The sequence below is a fragment of the Hemitrygon akajei genome, chromosome 19, assembly GCF_048418815.1.
Source record: "Hemitrygon akajei chromosome 19, sHemAka1.3, whole genome shotgun sequence".
In the NCBI taxonomy this organism is placed as follows: Eukaryota; Metazoa; Chordata; class Chondrichthyes; order Myliobatiformes; family Dasyatidae; genus Hemitrygon; species Hemitrygon akajei.
In genome coordinates this window covers 45,677,411-45,695,258 of record NC_133142.1, presented here as the reverse complement: position 1 = coordinate 45,695,258, position 17,848 = coordinate 45,677,411, and the positions used below count along the sequence as shown (strand labels likewise).

General features: G+C 41.1%; 1 protein-coding gene across 5 annotated transcripts in view; it reads right to left on the bottom strand.

Moving 5' to 3' along the window:
• LOC140741904 (metabotropic glutamate receptor 7-like) overlaps positions 1–17,848 on the bottom strand; it is a 763,442-nt gene that overhangs the window by 387,388 nt on the left and 358,206 nt on the right. For all 5 annotated transcript variants that reach the window (XM_073072446.1, XM_073072445.1, XM_073072444.1 and 2 more), the window contains exon 4: positions 14,457–14,611. In XM_073072446.1, coding sequence (XP_072928547.1) covers positions 14,457–14,611 — 155 coding nt within the window. The remainder of the gene's footprint in view (positions 1–14,456; positions 14,612–17,848) is intronic.

Sequence of the window (17,848 nt, the reverse complement as noted above, 5' to 3'; positions counted from 1 at the left end):
ACATTCTCTCCACATCCACTCTATCAAGGCCTTTCACCATTCAATAAGTTTCAATAAGGTCACCCCTCATTCTTCTGAATTCCAGTGAAAACAGGCTCAGAGCCAACAAACACTGGTCCTTTATGGGACCTATTCACTTCCTCGTTACCTTTTGCTCTGGATACATTTTCCTCTTTACAAAGGCCTCTTTGTAAATCTTCAGGTCCAATCTTTGAGAATCTCTTCTGCCCCTTCAGTATCTGTGAGTTTCCCAACAAATGAAACCTTTGCACAGGAGTGAACAGCTGAAAAATATTTTTTTATTTTTACTCCATACCACTTTTGATTTAAAAAAATTTAGTCAGATTCAGATTTATTTACTTATTGATCCATTACATGACACCAAAACATACAGTGAAATGTGCTATTTGCATCAACAATCAACACAGCCCGAGGATGTAGTCAGGCAGTCTGCAAGTGTCGCCACACTACAGCACCAACATAGCATACCCATCATGTTCACAAAGCAACACAAACAACAACAGAACAACAGCAACACACACCAACCTCCTACCTCTCTCTCTCTCTCTCTCTCTCTCTCTCTCTCTCTCTCTCTCTCTCTCTCTCTCTCTCTCTCTCTCTCTCTCCCTCCCTCCCTCCCTCCCTCCTCCAAACACAGAACAGGTGGCCTTTGGTCTCCAGTATCGGGCCTCAACTTCCAATGAGACCTTTGGGCTTTATTGGGTCATGGTGGCGGAAGGATATGTTCCTGTAATGCATTCTTCTATAATTTGATTTAAGTGTCCTTCTATCCACTTCTAAATATTGTATCAGGGAAATCAGAACCAGAAACAGATTTAATATCACCAGCATAGTTTGTGAATGTTGTTTTCTTTGCAGCAGCAGTACAATGTAATACATAATAATAGAAGAAAAGAACTGTGAATTAAAATAAGTATATATATATTAAAAAGTTAAATTAAATAAGTAGTGTAAAAAAAAGTAGTGAGGTAGTGTTCCTGGGTTCGATGTCCATTCAAAAATCAGATGGCAGAGGGGAAGAAGTTGTTCCTGAATCATTGAGTGTGTGTCCTCAGACTCGTGTACCTCCTTCCTGATGGCAGCAATGAGAACAAGGAATGTGCTGGCTGATGCAGGGGCTCTTTAATGATGGATGTCGCCTTTCTGAGGCACTTCTCCTTGAAGATGTCCTGGATGCTGGGTAGGCTAGTGGCCATGATGGAACGGACTGAGTTCACAACTACCTGCAGCTTCTTTCAATCCTGTGTAGTAGTCCCTCACCCCACAATACCAGATGGTGATGCAGCCAGTTAGAACGCTCTCTTTAGAAATTTGTGAGTGTCTTTGGTGACATATTAAATTGGGGAAATACTTCTATTCCCTCAAAGCTGGATGATGATTTATAACAGTGGAAATCAAAACACTGTCTTTGTAAATGACAAGATTCAAAGCTTGTCACTTTTATTTTTCTCATTGAGCTGATTGACTATTCAGCTTTTCTTTCTCAGATGAAACCTTTGAACATAACCTTATTTACAAAGGCATCTAACCCACACTGTGCAAGATAAATGCAATGGCATTTATGACAGCAAATCATCATCACACAATGATGTTATTATGATTGTATTTTTTTCGAGCAAACTGAAAAAGAACCTGCATATTGTCACAGCAATCAAACCCTGGACAAAACAGCTTCCAGTTAGCTCTGAGAGATTCCTGCTTTAACTTTTAGTTTATGTTGCCTTCTTGCTCCCTTCTACTGTTGACACTGCCAGTTGTACCAATAGTTCTGCTTTGGGTTAACTTTAATAATAAAAAAAATAAGTTTAGCTCAAAACAGGGACCTGTTCCTTCAGGTAGCACAGCTAAGGCAGACCTTGCCTTCAGTCAATTCTCATATACAAAATGCTTTCCTAAAGCTGTGATGTCAAGGTCACCTGCAGCATGCCCAAATAGGGCAGGTTGAATGTACAAAAAACATCATGATAACTCTCAGAGTTATGTGCCAGCAAGCAGGAAATTTATCACAATATATAATATCAGACGTGTCCTCAGCAAGGTCAGAAGCCAATCATCAGGATGCAGAGGTAATGTATATACAAACAGGCATCATCTCTTCAACCAGTTGATATTGTATGTGTTTGACAAGTTGTGACTTCATACCTGATTTAATCATCTCTCTTGAATTGGCTGTGTGCGCTGCTAGCCAGATCCAGCATGTTTAATATCACAGATCTGCACCCATGTCTGCACCTCTCGGTGTTTGCCCTTGCGAGCAAATGTAATGGATGTCAAACTACAACGTGGAGATCCCATACACAGACGGCAACATTTTGCAGCTGCAAGAATAAGAGCCCCTTGAGATCATCAAGATAATATTTGCAGTGTCACAACCCATGTCTTTTGATTTGTGCTGTCTGCTAGCTGACATGTTTCACTATTTAGTAGCCATTTCCAGTTCATTTTCCTTACTTCTATAGAAATCACTGGAGAACCCTGTCACTAAGTGTGTTGCCTTTAGATTGTATAGAAAAAATTCTGATTATAGTACAATGGGAAAACCTCAATATTTGGAGCAGAATTCATTTACTGTCAGAGAGTTGGTGACCCTGGGGAACAGACACATTTGTTCACTTAGTTCCTAATGTGGAATCAAGGGAACAATAACTTTTGAGCATCTTCACATCTGTACAGTGGAACTGCAGAAGTCTACTCCACAGTACTTAAACTTAACTCATTCTTTTCTCTTAAGTAAGCCATCATCTACTCTATTTCTCCCTCACAATCACATGCTATTTATTGGAATGTTGCACATCGATTAAAAATGTGAATTGTGAGTGTACTCCCTGGCCACATTCACAATTCCTGAATATGTCACAGTGATGCAGGATCTTAATTCTGCCACACAAAGAAAAATAGGCAGAATGGGAGGGGTTGGCATCCTGACCATTCCTGCACGGAGTGGTCAGACAAAGTGTGCATGAGCCCACTGCTTCCTCAGTCTCAACAGAACTTCTCATTTGTACACAATGCTTGTAATGCCACTATCCTCTGGAAGTAACTGACCACCTGATGTTTATGGTCCTTTGGCCAGGAGCCCAGACGTCTGGAGTTCAAATCCCAGCAAGGCGAGTTAGCATAAGGGACTGACCTGATTTATTAGTGCTCCATCTGCTCTACACCCGACTATCACAGCTAACCCACGGTATTGACATGAAACGAATAACATGACCACCTGTTGACACCACAAACTACATCTGACACAGAAAGATAACAGAGACCCAAACATTTTGTCAGTGATGTTTTAAGAGACTTTTAGATAGATACATGGAGCATAGAAAACTAGAGGGCTATGTGATAGGGAAATTCTAGGCAGCTTCTAGAGTAGGTTACATGGTCGGCACAACGTTGTGGGCCAAAATGCCTGTAACGTGCTGTAGATTTCTAGGTTTGAAAAGTAAAGAGAAGCTGAGATGCAGCAAGGATAAGAGAGAAAATTCTAGTGATTAGCCTCCAGTCAACTCTAGGACAGTTACCTATAACTGAGTTTACTGAAATTAGAGGAACAGAATTGGAGATGCACAGAGGTTTTGAAGGAAAGTAGGACTGGTGGAGGCAACCTCATGAATCAGTGAGGTCACAGAGAGATTTGAGGCAATTTAGTGGATATTGAAAGTGAAGTTTAACATATTGGAGCCCCTTCTGGTCAATAGATTTGGAACAGGACTTGGTGCATTTTGGTTGTTTGTCCATCTTTTTGTGAATGCTCGAAAGGAAATGAATCTCAAGGTAATATATGCTGACTTATATGTACTTTGATAATACATTTACTTTGAAATTCAAACTTTACATATGGGCTACAGTTTTGAATAAAATCAAATTACATATGTGTGAAAATAGGAGTCATGCCAATGCATTGAAATAGTCAAAATGAGAGGCTTAGGTTTTTAAACCCATTAACTATATTTTTTCACCTTAATTTTGTTAACATTGGTCTGAGGTAGTAGATCAAAAAACCATTCCATTTGATCTTTAAGCCAAAAGAAAGATGTAATTGCCCTGAAGCCATTTAAATGTAGATTCACAAGGCTGATTCATGGGATAAATGTGACTGAATGAGTGACTGAACTCAGTAGAGTTTTGTTGAATGGAAAGTTAAATCAATGGAGGTTACAAGAATCTGAAAAGCTTGGATAGAGTTCCGGTAAGTGCTGAGGCATTGTGTCCTCTGACTGGAGTATATACAACTGGGGGCCATATCATTATCCTTTGGATAATAGTGTTTGCCTTTAGGTCTTGGATGAGGAGGTAATGTTTTTCTCAGAGATTCTGAACTTCAGAATACACTTCCCCAGATGACTATGATACTCAGTCATTCAATCATTTCAAGGTTGGAGATAGATTTTGAGAAACCAAGGCAACTGAGAGTTACGGGAAGCAGAAAGAAGTGTCAACTTTAAATTAACAGCCATAACCTCATTTTTGGGATCAGGTGAATTAGTGCTTTGATTTCTTATGTTCCTCATTTTTCCTTGTGATCCCCGTCTACTCTGCCTCACTTCAGACAGTGAATTATTCATTGTAACAGCAGCAGACTCAAGTTCTGTGATGACACCATTGACCCAAGGAGACATCACTAGTATCAGTCCAGCTTCCACTCCAGTGCCCACCACAAGTAGACAACTACAGAAGACAGGACCAACCCAGGCATGAAATATTGGGTGTCACTTGACAGAACATCAGAAAACTTGGCTTCTCTGTGTGACACTGATTATGTGAGATATCTGAATAATATCAGGGTAAACGCTCAAACATTTGATAAAGTAAGTGAAGTGACACTGTCTCTTCAGTTAGACGTCTGCACAGTCAAGGTGAAAAGGTGGTCACAGAACAGAACAGACCTAACAGGCAGAATCACTGGTGAGTGAAATGACACACAAGGGATTTCATTGATAGAATAAAGAGGGATGCAAATATTTGAGTCAATTCAGAGCAGACCTGGGGGATATCACTTCAGTTTTTATAACCTGTTTCCTAGAGCACACCAGACACTATGACAACATCTCCAGAATATAAAACAATCTGCACCCTGTGCAATATATTACAGATGCCAGCACTGAAAATCCTACAGCGGAGTTCATTTCATTCAAAGCAACACTGAACTCAGCCCTGAAATCATTTAGAGTCATAGAGCACTACAGCATAGGAACAGAACATTCTGCCCATCTGCTCCATGCTGTCTAGTTTCATCAACCTGCACCCAGGCAAAGCCTTCCATACCCCTCTATCCATGTAGCTATCCAAGTTCCACTTACGTGGTGAAATTGAACCCGCATCCACCTCTTCCACCGGCAACTCTTTCCACATGTGCTGTGCACTGTGTGCACATCCCCATGTTCCCTTTAAATATCTCACCTTTCACCCTTAACCCATAACCTCTAGTATTTTTCCCAACGTGCTTCACCGATGCATTAAACAGCACAATATGATAGATCCACAGCGGGGAGAGTATCTTAAACTGAGGAAGGAAAGTAGAAAAATTCAGGGAGTAAACTGAGTTTGCGCCTTTTACTACTGAGAAATTGAGATTGAATTGGGAATGGACAAAAGAGCAGCAAGAACATCGAAACCCGAGGCAGTTGGGTTGATGTGATAATTGGCCGCACCTGGGCACTCAATCCACCACATGTTCAAAGGACAGAATAAACCAAGCCACATTCATATATTTACAATCATTAATAAGTTTCAAACAGATAACTTCAGCTCTAGGAATCAGTTCTCAACTCATATTGACAAACATGCAATATCTGAAGTTCTTTAGAATCATAGAGTCCTAGAGAAATACAACACAGAAAAAAGGGCCATTGGCCCATCTAGTCGATGCCAAAACTATTTAAACTGCCTACACCCATCGATCTGCACCCAGACTATAGCCATCCATACCCCTACCATCCATGTAACTATTCAAGCTTCTCTTAAATAATGAAGTCAAGCTTGCATCCACAACTTGTGCAGGCAGCTCGTTGCATCCTCTCATGACCCTCTGAGTGAAGAAGTTTAGTTCATGTTCAGTCCCCTTAAACTTTTCACCTTTCACCTTTAACCCATAACCTCTAGTTGTAGTCCCACCCATCCTCAGTGGAAAAAGCCTGTTTCCATTCACCCTATCTATACCCCTCATAGTTTTGTATACCTCTACCAAATCTCCTCTCAATTTTCTACATTCTAAGGAATCTAGTCCTAACCTATTCAATCTTTCCTTATAACTCAGGTCCTCCAGACCCGGCAACATCCTTGTAAATGTTCTCTGTACTCTTTCAAACTTGTTTACATCTTTCCTGTAGGAAGGTGACCAAAACTGTACACAATAATCTAAATTAGGCCTCACCAACATGTTATACATCTTCAAAATAACATCCCATCTTTTGTACTCAATGCATTGATGTATGAAGGCAAATGTGCCTAAAGCTTTTGTTATGACAAAATCTACCTGCAATGCCACTTTCAATGAATAATGAACCTGTATTCCCAGATTCTGTCACACTCCTCAGTATCCTACTGTTCACTGTGTAAGACCTACCCTGGTTGGTCCTATCAAAGTGCAAAACCTTACACTTGTCTGCAGTAAATTCCATCTGCCATTTTATAGCCCATTTTTCCAGCTGATACAATCCCTCTGCAACCCATGATAGCCCACCTCGCTGTCCACTACACCCCCAATCTTGGAGTCATCTGCAAATTTGCTGATGCGATTAAACACATTATCATCCAGATCACTGATATGGATGACAAACACAAAGGACCCAGCACCAATCCCTGTGGCACACCACTAGTCACGGGCCTCCAGTCAGAGAGGCAACCATCTACTACCATTCCCTGGCTTCTCCCACAAAGCCAGTGCCTAATCTAATTTACTACCTCATCTTGAATGCTGAGCAACTGAATCTTCTTGAATAATCTTCCATGTGGAACCTTATCAAGTGCCTTGCTAAAGTCCATGTAGACAACATCCATTGCCTTGTTTTCATCCATTTTCCTGGTAGCTTCATCGAAAAACTCTATAAGATTGGTTAGACATGACCGACCCTGCAAGAAGCCATGCTGACTATCCTTAAATCAGTCCACGTCCATCCTTGGGAGCCAAAGAGTGGGACTGAGGAGGGAAAAAGAAAAAGGATCAGCCATGATTGAATGGTGCAGTAGCCTCAATGGACCTAATGGCCTAATTCTGCTTCTATGTCTAATAGTCAAATACTTATATATCCAGTCCCTAAGAATATCTTCCAATAACTTTCCCACAACTGATGTCAAACTCACCGGCCTATAACATCCTGGTCTATGTTTAGAGACTTTTTTAAACAGCAGAACATTGGCTATGCTCCAATTCCCTGTTAACTCTTCTGTCACTAAGGATGATTTAACTATCTCAGCTAGGGCACCAGCAATTTTTGTACTTGTCTTGTTTAGGGGCCAAGGACACACCTAGTCAAGCCCTGGGGATTTATCCACCCTGATTTGCCTCCGAATAGTAAACACCTCTTTCTCTGTAATCTGAACAGAACCCATGAAATTGACCCCACTTTGCCTCACTTCTGTAGACTCCCTTTCCATCCCCTGAGAAAATACAGCTGCAATAAATTTATTTATTTATCTGTAGAATCCCTTAGGATTCTTCTTTTCCTTTTCTGCTAGAGCAACGTCATGTCTTGTTTTAGTCTTCCTTATTTCATTCTCAAGTGTTCTCTTGCACTTCTTCTACTCCATACGCAGCTCATTTGTTCCTAACTGCCTTTTCCTGTTATGCACTTCCTTTTTTCTCTTAACCAGGTCCTCAATATTTATGAAAGCCTCCCACTTTCCAAGTACACCTTTACCAGAAAACAGCCTGTCCCATTCCACACTTGCCAGGTCATTTCTGATACCAACAAAACTGGCCTTCCCTCGATTTAGGATCTCAATCCATGGATCTGACCTATCTTTTTGCACATTTACTTTGAAACTAATGGCATTGTGGTCACTAGATGCAAAGTGTGCCCCTTCACAATCTTCTGTCATTCTGCCACCTGTCCTGACTCATTCCCTAACAGCAGATCCAGTAATGCACGCTTCCTCATTGGGACTTCTATGCTCTGATTAAGAAAAGTTTCCTGACCACATTTGACAAACTCAATCCCATCTAGTCCTTTTACATTATGGGATTCTCAGTCAAAACGTGAGGAGGGGACCTCATGCTTGCCACCAGTGGAAGGACTGAGAGGAAAGGGTGGCTCCTTCAGCCAACTAATTCTACCCAAATATTAAACACCCATTTACACTAAACCTATGTTAATCCCATTTTATTATGGGGCCACCTGTCTCCGGCACCCCTCCCCAATTACAGTATACTGCACAATAGGACCAATTTGCTGTTACCAATTAGCCTTCCACTCTGCATGATTTTGCGAAGTGTGAAGAAAAGTAAGTAGACAGAGGAAAACCCAAACAAGTCACACCTAGTCCATGCAAACTCCATACTGAGAGAAACAGAGGTCAGGACTGAACCTGGTGTCATGTGCTGTGAGGCAGCAACTCCGTAAACTGCACCCTCCATTTAAATCAAACCCAATGTGCAACTTGCCAGCAAAACTCAGACTGAAATGATGAATCTATACTCGGACAAGCAGAGAGTAAAGAATAATGGATAACGTAAGAAATACAATGCAACATCAAACTACATCTAAGATGCAACTGATTATTCTTTTCAGACAGTGCAAAGCGCTGATGTCTTTTCAATAAGCCGAAGAAGTCTCATACATTCTCACTATTAGTAACACATCCATTGTAAATTAGATTTTGAATTACTATTGGATCAGGTGCTGTGGACAGTCGACACTAACAGAAATAGGTCAGCCTTACTCTCAGCATTTCAGAGATAGTTAGAGTTTTTCCCAATACAGAAGGCGGCCAGTTGTCACATCAAGTCGATGTCAGTTTTCAGTAAAGAAATACTGATAGTTCCCATCCTCTCAAGCATTGCAAAACATTTTATCTCAAGCGTCTACCTACTCCTCTTAAAAATTCTGATTGCTTCTGCTTCTGTTAATCTTACAGATGGTGAGATCCAGAACTTAAATATCCCTGACTTTTCCCTCACATTCTTCTGAGGCTTCCTAAACTTTAAATCCATGTCTGGGTCATTGAATCATCCTCCAATGAGGATATTTTTACTCTATTTGAAGCTGTCATGATATTGCTCAATTCTAGCCCAACTCCTGTTATTTTTCAAGAAGAATAACTCTAGCGTACCAGATAAACTCTACAGCTGAAACCTCTAAACCCTACAACAAATCTACTTGTATCCTCTACAAGATCTTCATAAACTTCTTAAAGTCCAGTCACCAGGACAGGATGCCATCTGTATCTCTTTCTGCATTACATCTGCTCTACAACATTAGACATGCTGACCCAGAACACGAACTAAAGCTGGGTCAGCAGCTTCAAAAGGACTTACAGTCCAGAAAACCAGGCAACCTTAATAAAAACCGTAATGTGAAATAAAACACAAATGATTATGTTATGGTCTGGTATTAAGATCGTGCTAGCAGGAGGAACAGTGCTTCTCCAGTCTAATAGGATAAGTACCTTTGGGTCAGTTCTATTGGTTCTGAGCTCAGTAGGTTACAAGCTGACCCAGCCCCTATTCCACAATATGCTGGCCATCAACACAAGATGCAGACATGGCAACATTATAATTGAAAAGGAACTGGGCCTCTCAGTGGTAGTGAAGCAAGCATCAATAAAATAAAACACAAATATGTGTACATGAGCACCCATGAGTGTTCAGCTAAGATTGTAAAATGAAGAGTCAATCAGCACTTCTGCCTCTTTCCCTGTCAGCAACCATCATTCATTGCAATCAATTCTGGTGAAGTTCAGCCAATAACTTGAAAGGTAAACACAGGTTTAGGATCCCCCTGCTGGTTACTCGCATAATTGCATTATATAAACAAAACAAATTCAAGACAATAATGTGGATCTGAGCCAAAAGAGTATTGTGCAAGAGAAAACATATCTCAAGTTGTTCATGTTTGGAGAATGATTTCCATATTTAGATTTATTAAAAACTGCTTCACATCTGGTTGCTGTCAGTAGCTTGGAGGCCAGTTTGCATATTAACATATCAATCGTGAAGAACAGAAATTAGTTGTATAGTGTGGAACCAGTCCCTTTGGCTCACCATCCCTATGATGACCCCCTTGCTAACCTACACTCAATCCACTTCTACGTATTAGATTTTTGTCTTTCTTGTCCTTTACTATTTATGTGTCTCTTAAAATGTTACTTAAGCATAGTGATTATATCTGGTTCCACCATCTCCTTTGACAGCAAGTTTCAGAAAACAGCTGCACTCTAAAAATTTCTCCTCAAAGATCCCCTTTAAAATTCCTTCCACTCACCTTAAAGCTAGGCACTCTTGTTTTTGATAACCCTGCCACGTCAAAAAAGATTTTGATTACCAACCTTATTGATGCCTTTCATAATCTTATAAACTTGCATCAGGCTGTTGAAAATGAATTAGAATGCTCTACCATGAAAATAGATCTGCAGGGCTGTAGTCCCAATCAGATTAATGCATCAAACACTTAATCAAAGGGTAACCATATAATAGGATGGGCCTATTATAAAATGCCCTCCCTGCAACCTTGCTGAAATTGTTGAGAACTGGACTTGAATTTAAAGTCAGAGTCATACAAACAGAATCAGCTCTCAGTCAATCAACTGCTGACCAATATGTGCCCATTTACACCAAAGCAACACTAATCCCAATTCATTTCCTCTGCAATCCCATGAACCAAGCACTTGCCCTAAATCCACTTCTCGCCTACACACAAGGGACAATCTAAGACAACTAAGCTGCTCCAAAGAGCGCTATATGAGGTCATTCTCACCCTTGGCCATTAGGCTCTATGATGAGTCAACCTATAGCTGGGGAAGTGATTACCCCCTCCTGTTAGACTGTCTGAGGTAACTTATGTTTTCTTCTTTCCATTTTTCTTCTAATATTATATATCCGTGCACTTGTAATGCTACTGTGACACTGTAATTTCCTTTGGGATCAATAAAGTGTCTATCTATCTCTCACAGCCAATTTTCATACGAACCATCACCTTTAGGAGGGGAAGAACCTGCAGCACCCAAGTGAATCCAATGCAAAGACGGGGAGAGTGTGAAAACTCCACACAGACAGCACTGGTAGTCAGGATAGCACCTGAGTCACTGGAGATGTGGGGCTGTGGTATTACTCATTGAGTCAGAGAGATTTTGCAGCAATCAGTTCCACTGATAACATTATTACAGATAACACAATATTATTTTAGTAGAGTCGCGATTTTTCAGCTAAGAGTAAATTTCAAAGCTGCCGTGAAGAATTACTTTTTCTCCCAGTAACATTTTATCTTCAGCTCTAAGCCGAAAGGAATTTTAAAATTGGGACAAATGCAATTTACTCCCATGTATAAGGATATAGTTTGCAATAAAACGGAACACACTTCCCCTCCTTCAGCCTCATTCAATCTACAGAAACAAAACACCAATAAAATCAAAAACATTTTCAGCTCAAGGAGGCCAGTAACCAAAGGACACAGTTATATGGGCATTGGCAGCAGGAGGAAAAGAACTTCTTTTTTAAAGAAAGTGAATTATTATGATCAAAATGCACTTCCCGAATAGTAGCATTGAAAGGGATCTGGATAAAAAGGCATAAAGCATGGTTGGGGGAGAACTGGATTAAACTGCTGAGCTATTGAGAAATGACGAATCAAATAGTGTGTTAAAGTATTTTGTACACTGACAATGCTTCAAATAAAATCATTTTGAATCTGTGTGACATGATTCAGGCAAGTTCAGTACAACATGTAAGCCGAAATTACTATAAAGAGAATAATTCCCAGAACTCTTTGCAACAAGGGTCAAGGATACCAGGCAAAGATGAGTCCTTGGAAGTGCCCTGGAGCAGGAAAAAAGTGTCTGGGCAGAAGTTATGATTATCAGAAGGGTGGCATAATGGTTGCGTGAAGGGTCAGGATGACCCTGAGCTGCAACCTCCAATGTCATGGCTCAGATTTAATTGTGTTTTTCAGTTCATAAAGATGGTTTTGGGGAGAGACAGGAGAGTCAGGGGTCAGATTGGGGTTTAGAGACAGGGATGAGGGGGAATTGGGGACAGGTGAGTCCCAGGCTGGACATCCCGCTTACTAAAGTAAGGTGAAGCGTCTCCCGTATCCTCTCCTTTCTAGATGTAGTGATCGCCACATGACCACTGTTTGCCTTGCCATGCAGGAGGTCACTCGCCTAAGGCCTTTCCTACACTACGGTGCCCATCCCAACACCTTCATGAGGTGTCCCTGTTCTTACTGAGTTTGCTATGTCATAGCGTGACCAAGTGTCCAGTGGTATAACTGGGCGAGCAGGCTGGGCTCATCAGCTTTGGCTGACAGCCAGCTGAGGAGAAGGACAACTCTGATTCCAAAGTCAGGTATATGGGACTCGTTAGCCTTGCCAGCCAGTCTGTCTAGGAGAAGGAAGATTCTGATACTCAACCTACAGCCTTGTGGTTGCAGCAGCTCACTGCACCATTACGGAACATCCCCTAGCCTAAAGAATGGAATTGGTCCACGCGCACCGATCCTTACTATAAAACTACACAGCACAGGCGGGAAGGAAAGTCCTACAGCAATAAAGTTCCCTCCTGATCCTCACAAGCGAAGAACCAACCATCATCATCATCAAGGTCAGGGATAGTAAATGCAATGTCTGGGTAGGGTTCAGAGTCCAGGTTGAAGTGCTCCATGGTCAAGTGTCAGTGATCCCAGAAATCTTGTCACCTCACTGAGGAGACCAGCGATCCCTAGGTCAGAGATTGGCCCTGGGTTGAATGCCTGTATCGGTGGTGAATCTCAGGTATGGTTTTAAGTCATGATGGCCAGTGACCTCCCCCACCTCAGGTCATCGGGGTCAAAAATCCATGCGAGCTCCAAAGTGGAGGCCCAAAAGTCAAACTCAGCAAGTCTGGAGAGCAAAACCAAAAGTACCAGCCCTTAGTGCAGGAGTGGAAAGACAAGGGATGGCAGGCATGGTTATTCCTTGTGGAGACTGGCTGCAGAGGTTTCCCAGCCAATTCAGTATGGCGGTTGTTGTCAGCTCTGGGCCTGGACAAAAGGAGCAAAAAACAAGCAGCTCATAGGATGGGGGAAGAGGCAGAACGAGCCTCTTGTTGGATTTTGGGGACAAGGACTGGAGGCCCAGAGGTAGCCTGTCTTGGGGTTGGAGGCCAGTCTTAGTATGAGATTGGAGGGGGGGGGGGGGTGCTATTAAAGAGGAGTGCTTTTGCTTTCATTGTACATTTTGATATATATGTGATCAATAAATCTGAAACTGAATCTAAGGCAATGAAGTTCTTTTGGCACGAGTAAAAATTGTACAAGGACATAAGGCATGAAAAACTATCAACGCTCAAATGAGAAGTCATAATATGATACACGGGGAGACATGTCAGTGCAACATGTGCAAGAATGGGGAGCGTTATTGTCAAGCTTGACATATTTTATAAGCACCCTAAACAATCACACAATAGAATTATGAATTGCCACAGCTTTTCTTTTAAGAATAAGGCCTCCATCAAGTTCAGGTGTGTACGCACATTATGCGCGCTCAAGCCGTGGCGATTTTTGGGTACTGTGGTATTTTACAGCACATTTGCAGGATATTTGGCTGATCACATGACTGACAGCTATTTAAAGGATTAATACCATAACTTCAGATCCACTACTCCGTGTCTATTGTCTACAGCTTTGCCTTTAAGCCATTATCCAATTCCCTTTCAACTGCTGTTGCAGAGCCTGATGCTGTGGAACCTTCAAAGTATATTTTTCTATTACTTGAAACACCAGCAATACAGCTCAGATTCATTCATGAAATTGTATTTACAGTCGCATGAAAGGCAAACAGCCTAACAGACCATGAAAATAATTTGCAATCACCAGAGTAATCATATAAAATTAGAGCATTTATCATAATTACATTAATAGGATTCCATTAGAGATTAAAGTTACGATGTAGAACTAATGACAAACTGACCACCAGTTTGAATTTCAGAATGGTACACCTGCAGCCTTTAGATATGAACACGACATATACCACATCTGCATTTACTGCTCAGGAGGATAGGCCAATTCAAAATCTACCAAAGTACCCATTTAACACAATTGAACCAGTGTTTAAGCTTGATGTACACAAATATAGTCTGATCACAGCTTGGAGTCGTCATGACAATATTACCACTATAGTATGAATGATTTCTATCACAGATATGCCAAGCAACCAATTGGAACACACAACAGATTGAGTAGCCTCACCCCATTTGTCCAAAACAAAATTGCAAACACAGGAGATTGGTTTGCGAGTTACCAAGTTCTTACCTTCTACAGAGGCTCTTTTGGGCAGAATGGTCACTGCCCCCTCAGCCACTTCCCCGTGCTGTTTTACTGGAGAAGTCTTCGAGCCCCAGCTGTCGGAGCCGACCCAGACAAAATGGCCTGCTTTGTTTGCTCTTTTGGCAGCTGCAAGTACCTGCCTGCATAAAATAACCAATAGTTCCTTAGTCAGGCGAGCTTGGGTTGGACACATCAAATGAAACGCTTAAATGGATGTGAAGATTAATGAACTACAACGATGGTGTTCTAATGGGCTAATTTGATAGCACTTCTGTTCTTTCCCAAATGATGCCAAAATGAACTCACCAGTTACCTGCAACACCTTGGTCAGTGATGGGGACAAATGACACTAGCAATTGGAATGAATAATTAATTGAAATTCTTACAATCATGGAGAGACGCAGTACAGAATGAGTCTGTGCTGAGAATCAACCACCCATTTATACTGATCCTAAATAAATCCTTTTTAAAAAAATATTACCCCACATTCTTATCAATTTGTTCCAAATTCTATCACCTACCTGCATACTAGAGACAGTTTACAGTGGCCAATTAACCTGCACATCTCTGGCATGTGGGAGGAAACCTGAGCACCAGGAGGAAATCCATACAGTCACAGGGAGAAAATGTAAACCCTACACAGATGGCACCCAAGGTCAGGATCTCACTTTGGTCTCTGACACCGGAGGCAGATGCTCTACCGGCTGCTCCACTCGGTGACCTGGCCTTAATGAAATCGGCCTGATCTGGACCAACCAGAATCATTCATTATAAGCACTGAGTTAACCATTTTTCTCTTAAAAAAATCTATTCAATACAGAAACATTGTCCTCTAGGTACATGAGCCATGAACTATCAATTCTCTTCTCCACCTTGGGTTCTTGGTAGATAACCAAGAATTGATAAGTGTATTGTTAAAATCCTAAGTTTCAACTCATGTGAAATGTTTTTTGATGGTTCGTTAATGGTGAGACAACTGTTAATGGAAGTTGTTCAGTGGTCTAATATGAAATAACTTTTCTGGCATCTGGTTCTTAGTAGTCAGAACTGAAGGTCTATTCTCCTCAGAGGTAAAATTCCAGTTTATACTATTGTTGGAAAGACCACTTTATGTTTGCTCCTATCCTGGGGGATGGAGGGAAAGACAGAAATTCTATTAGTTCCACTCTCCTTAACTTCCTTGTACCCTTCAACATATAGTAAACACAAAGTGCACTGCAGATGCTGTGGTCAAATCAAGGCATACAAAAAAGCTGGATGAACTCAGCAGGTCGGGCAGCATCCGTTGAAAGAAGCAGTCCACGTTTCGGGTTGACCTGATTACTGCTTCTTTCAACGGATGCTGCTGCTGAGTTTATCCAGCTTTTTTGTGCATCTTAACCCTTCAACATATTCTCTCTCACACAAGTCCATCAAGTTCCTTTTGATTCTTTTTGTCATTATCAACAGGAAAGGGCAATTCACAGTTACTCATTAATCTCTCATTAAGTCATTGTAACATTGCAGGATCCTAGAGAGCCCAGAGGAACACACTTAGGTGAAAAAAAAGAGGATGAAAAGAGAGCAGATTGTGAAATTTATTGCTTGTAGAATTATGGTTTTGAAAATTTACAACCTGTACAACATATCACAGAGACAGTGTGGTGAAAAAGGTGTTCAGAAGACAGCCTTCATCAGCCATAACATTGAGTGTGCGAGTTGGGACATTATATTGCAGATGTATAAATTGTTGGTGAGGCCACATTTGGAGTGCTAAGTGCAATTTTGGTCACCCAGGTATTGGAAAGATGTAGTTAAACTGGAAAGAGTGCAGAGAGATATGAGAATTTTACCAGGACTAGAGCATCTGAGTTATGTCGAGAGGTTGACCAGGGCAGGTCTCTATTCCTTGGAACTTAGGAGAAAGAAGAACAACCTGACATAAATGTTTAAAATTATGAGAGGCATGGATAAGGTGCATGGCAACAGCATTATCCCCAAGGTAGAGGAGACCAAAACTAGACTTTAAGTGAGAAGTGAAAGATTTAAATTGGACCTGAGGGCAATTTTTTTTCCACAGAGAGGGTGGTGAATATATGGAACAAACTGTCAGAGGAAGCAGTTGAGGCAGGTACTAAAGTATCATCTAAGAAGCAACTTTACAGGTAATTGTGGGAAGAGCTTACAGGGATATTTTCTGCAGATGGAAAATTGGGACTAGCTGGATGGACACTGTGTTCCGCATAGGTTGGTTTGGTCGAAGGGAATGTATCTGTGATGCGTTGATTTGTAACTCTGTAAAACTGGTTTTAATATTGCACAGTAAAACAGCCAGTGGAGCCGCTACCTCCCCACTCCAGGAACCCAGTTTGATCCTGGCCTCCAGTGCTGACTATACAAAGTTCACGTTTCCACTGTGATGAGGAGGGTTTATCCTGAGCGCTTTAGTTTTCTCACATTTCCCAAGGACATGACGGTAATTATTTTGTCACTCTAAATGATCCCTTACTGCAGGTTAATGGGATAGATACAATGGGAAGTTGATGGGCATGTGTGAGAGAAAATAAGGGGAGAGAGAATAGAATTGATAGGATTGCTTCCGTGAGAGCTGGCATGGACATAATTGACCAAAAGGTTTCAGCTTGCTATCAAAAGAAAAATTGGGTTTCAAAGCTTAACCCAATCCAAATAGGAAACTAGAATGCATATAGCATACAATAAAATCATTGGCTTCTAGCATTCCAACATGCTTAAGAATGTAAAGCTTGAGGCTCTTAGAAATAAGTGCAGATCTATGATTTACATATTCACAGTCAGACACCTCCCAAAATAAAGTTAATAAATGACTCTAGAATTATACTACTGGAAGGTGTCATATGTACGTATAATATCTTCAGATGTGACTATTTTAAGCAGTAACCACATGGGAGGTATTTATTAGCTTAAGCAGGTTGAGAGCATCATGCCTAATTTAGCGCATTGCTCCATCCTGAAGTTAGCATCTGCCTATGCATTCACTCCATTATCAAGACCACACTTTTCATTTACTTTTTCACCCATTCATTGTGGACCAATGTTGGCATGGCCAGCAGATCTTATCCACCCCCAACTTCTCTTAGGAAGGTAGTCTTCTCAAACTGTGACATCTATGTGATGAATATACCTCCAGGATACAGTTATAGGAATATTCAGTGTTTCAGCCCATCAATGATGAAACAAACAACTTGAAAAGCATTTATTCATGGACATTGAGAATATTCCATTATACTGCTTGTGTGATTTGTAAAAAAAAATGAAAGGTTTTGTGGAATTAGGAAAATTGGCCACCAATTTGTAAACAGTAAGCTCCTTTGAACAATGTGACAATGAGCAAATAATTGTATTCCCTGCTACTGCTT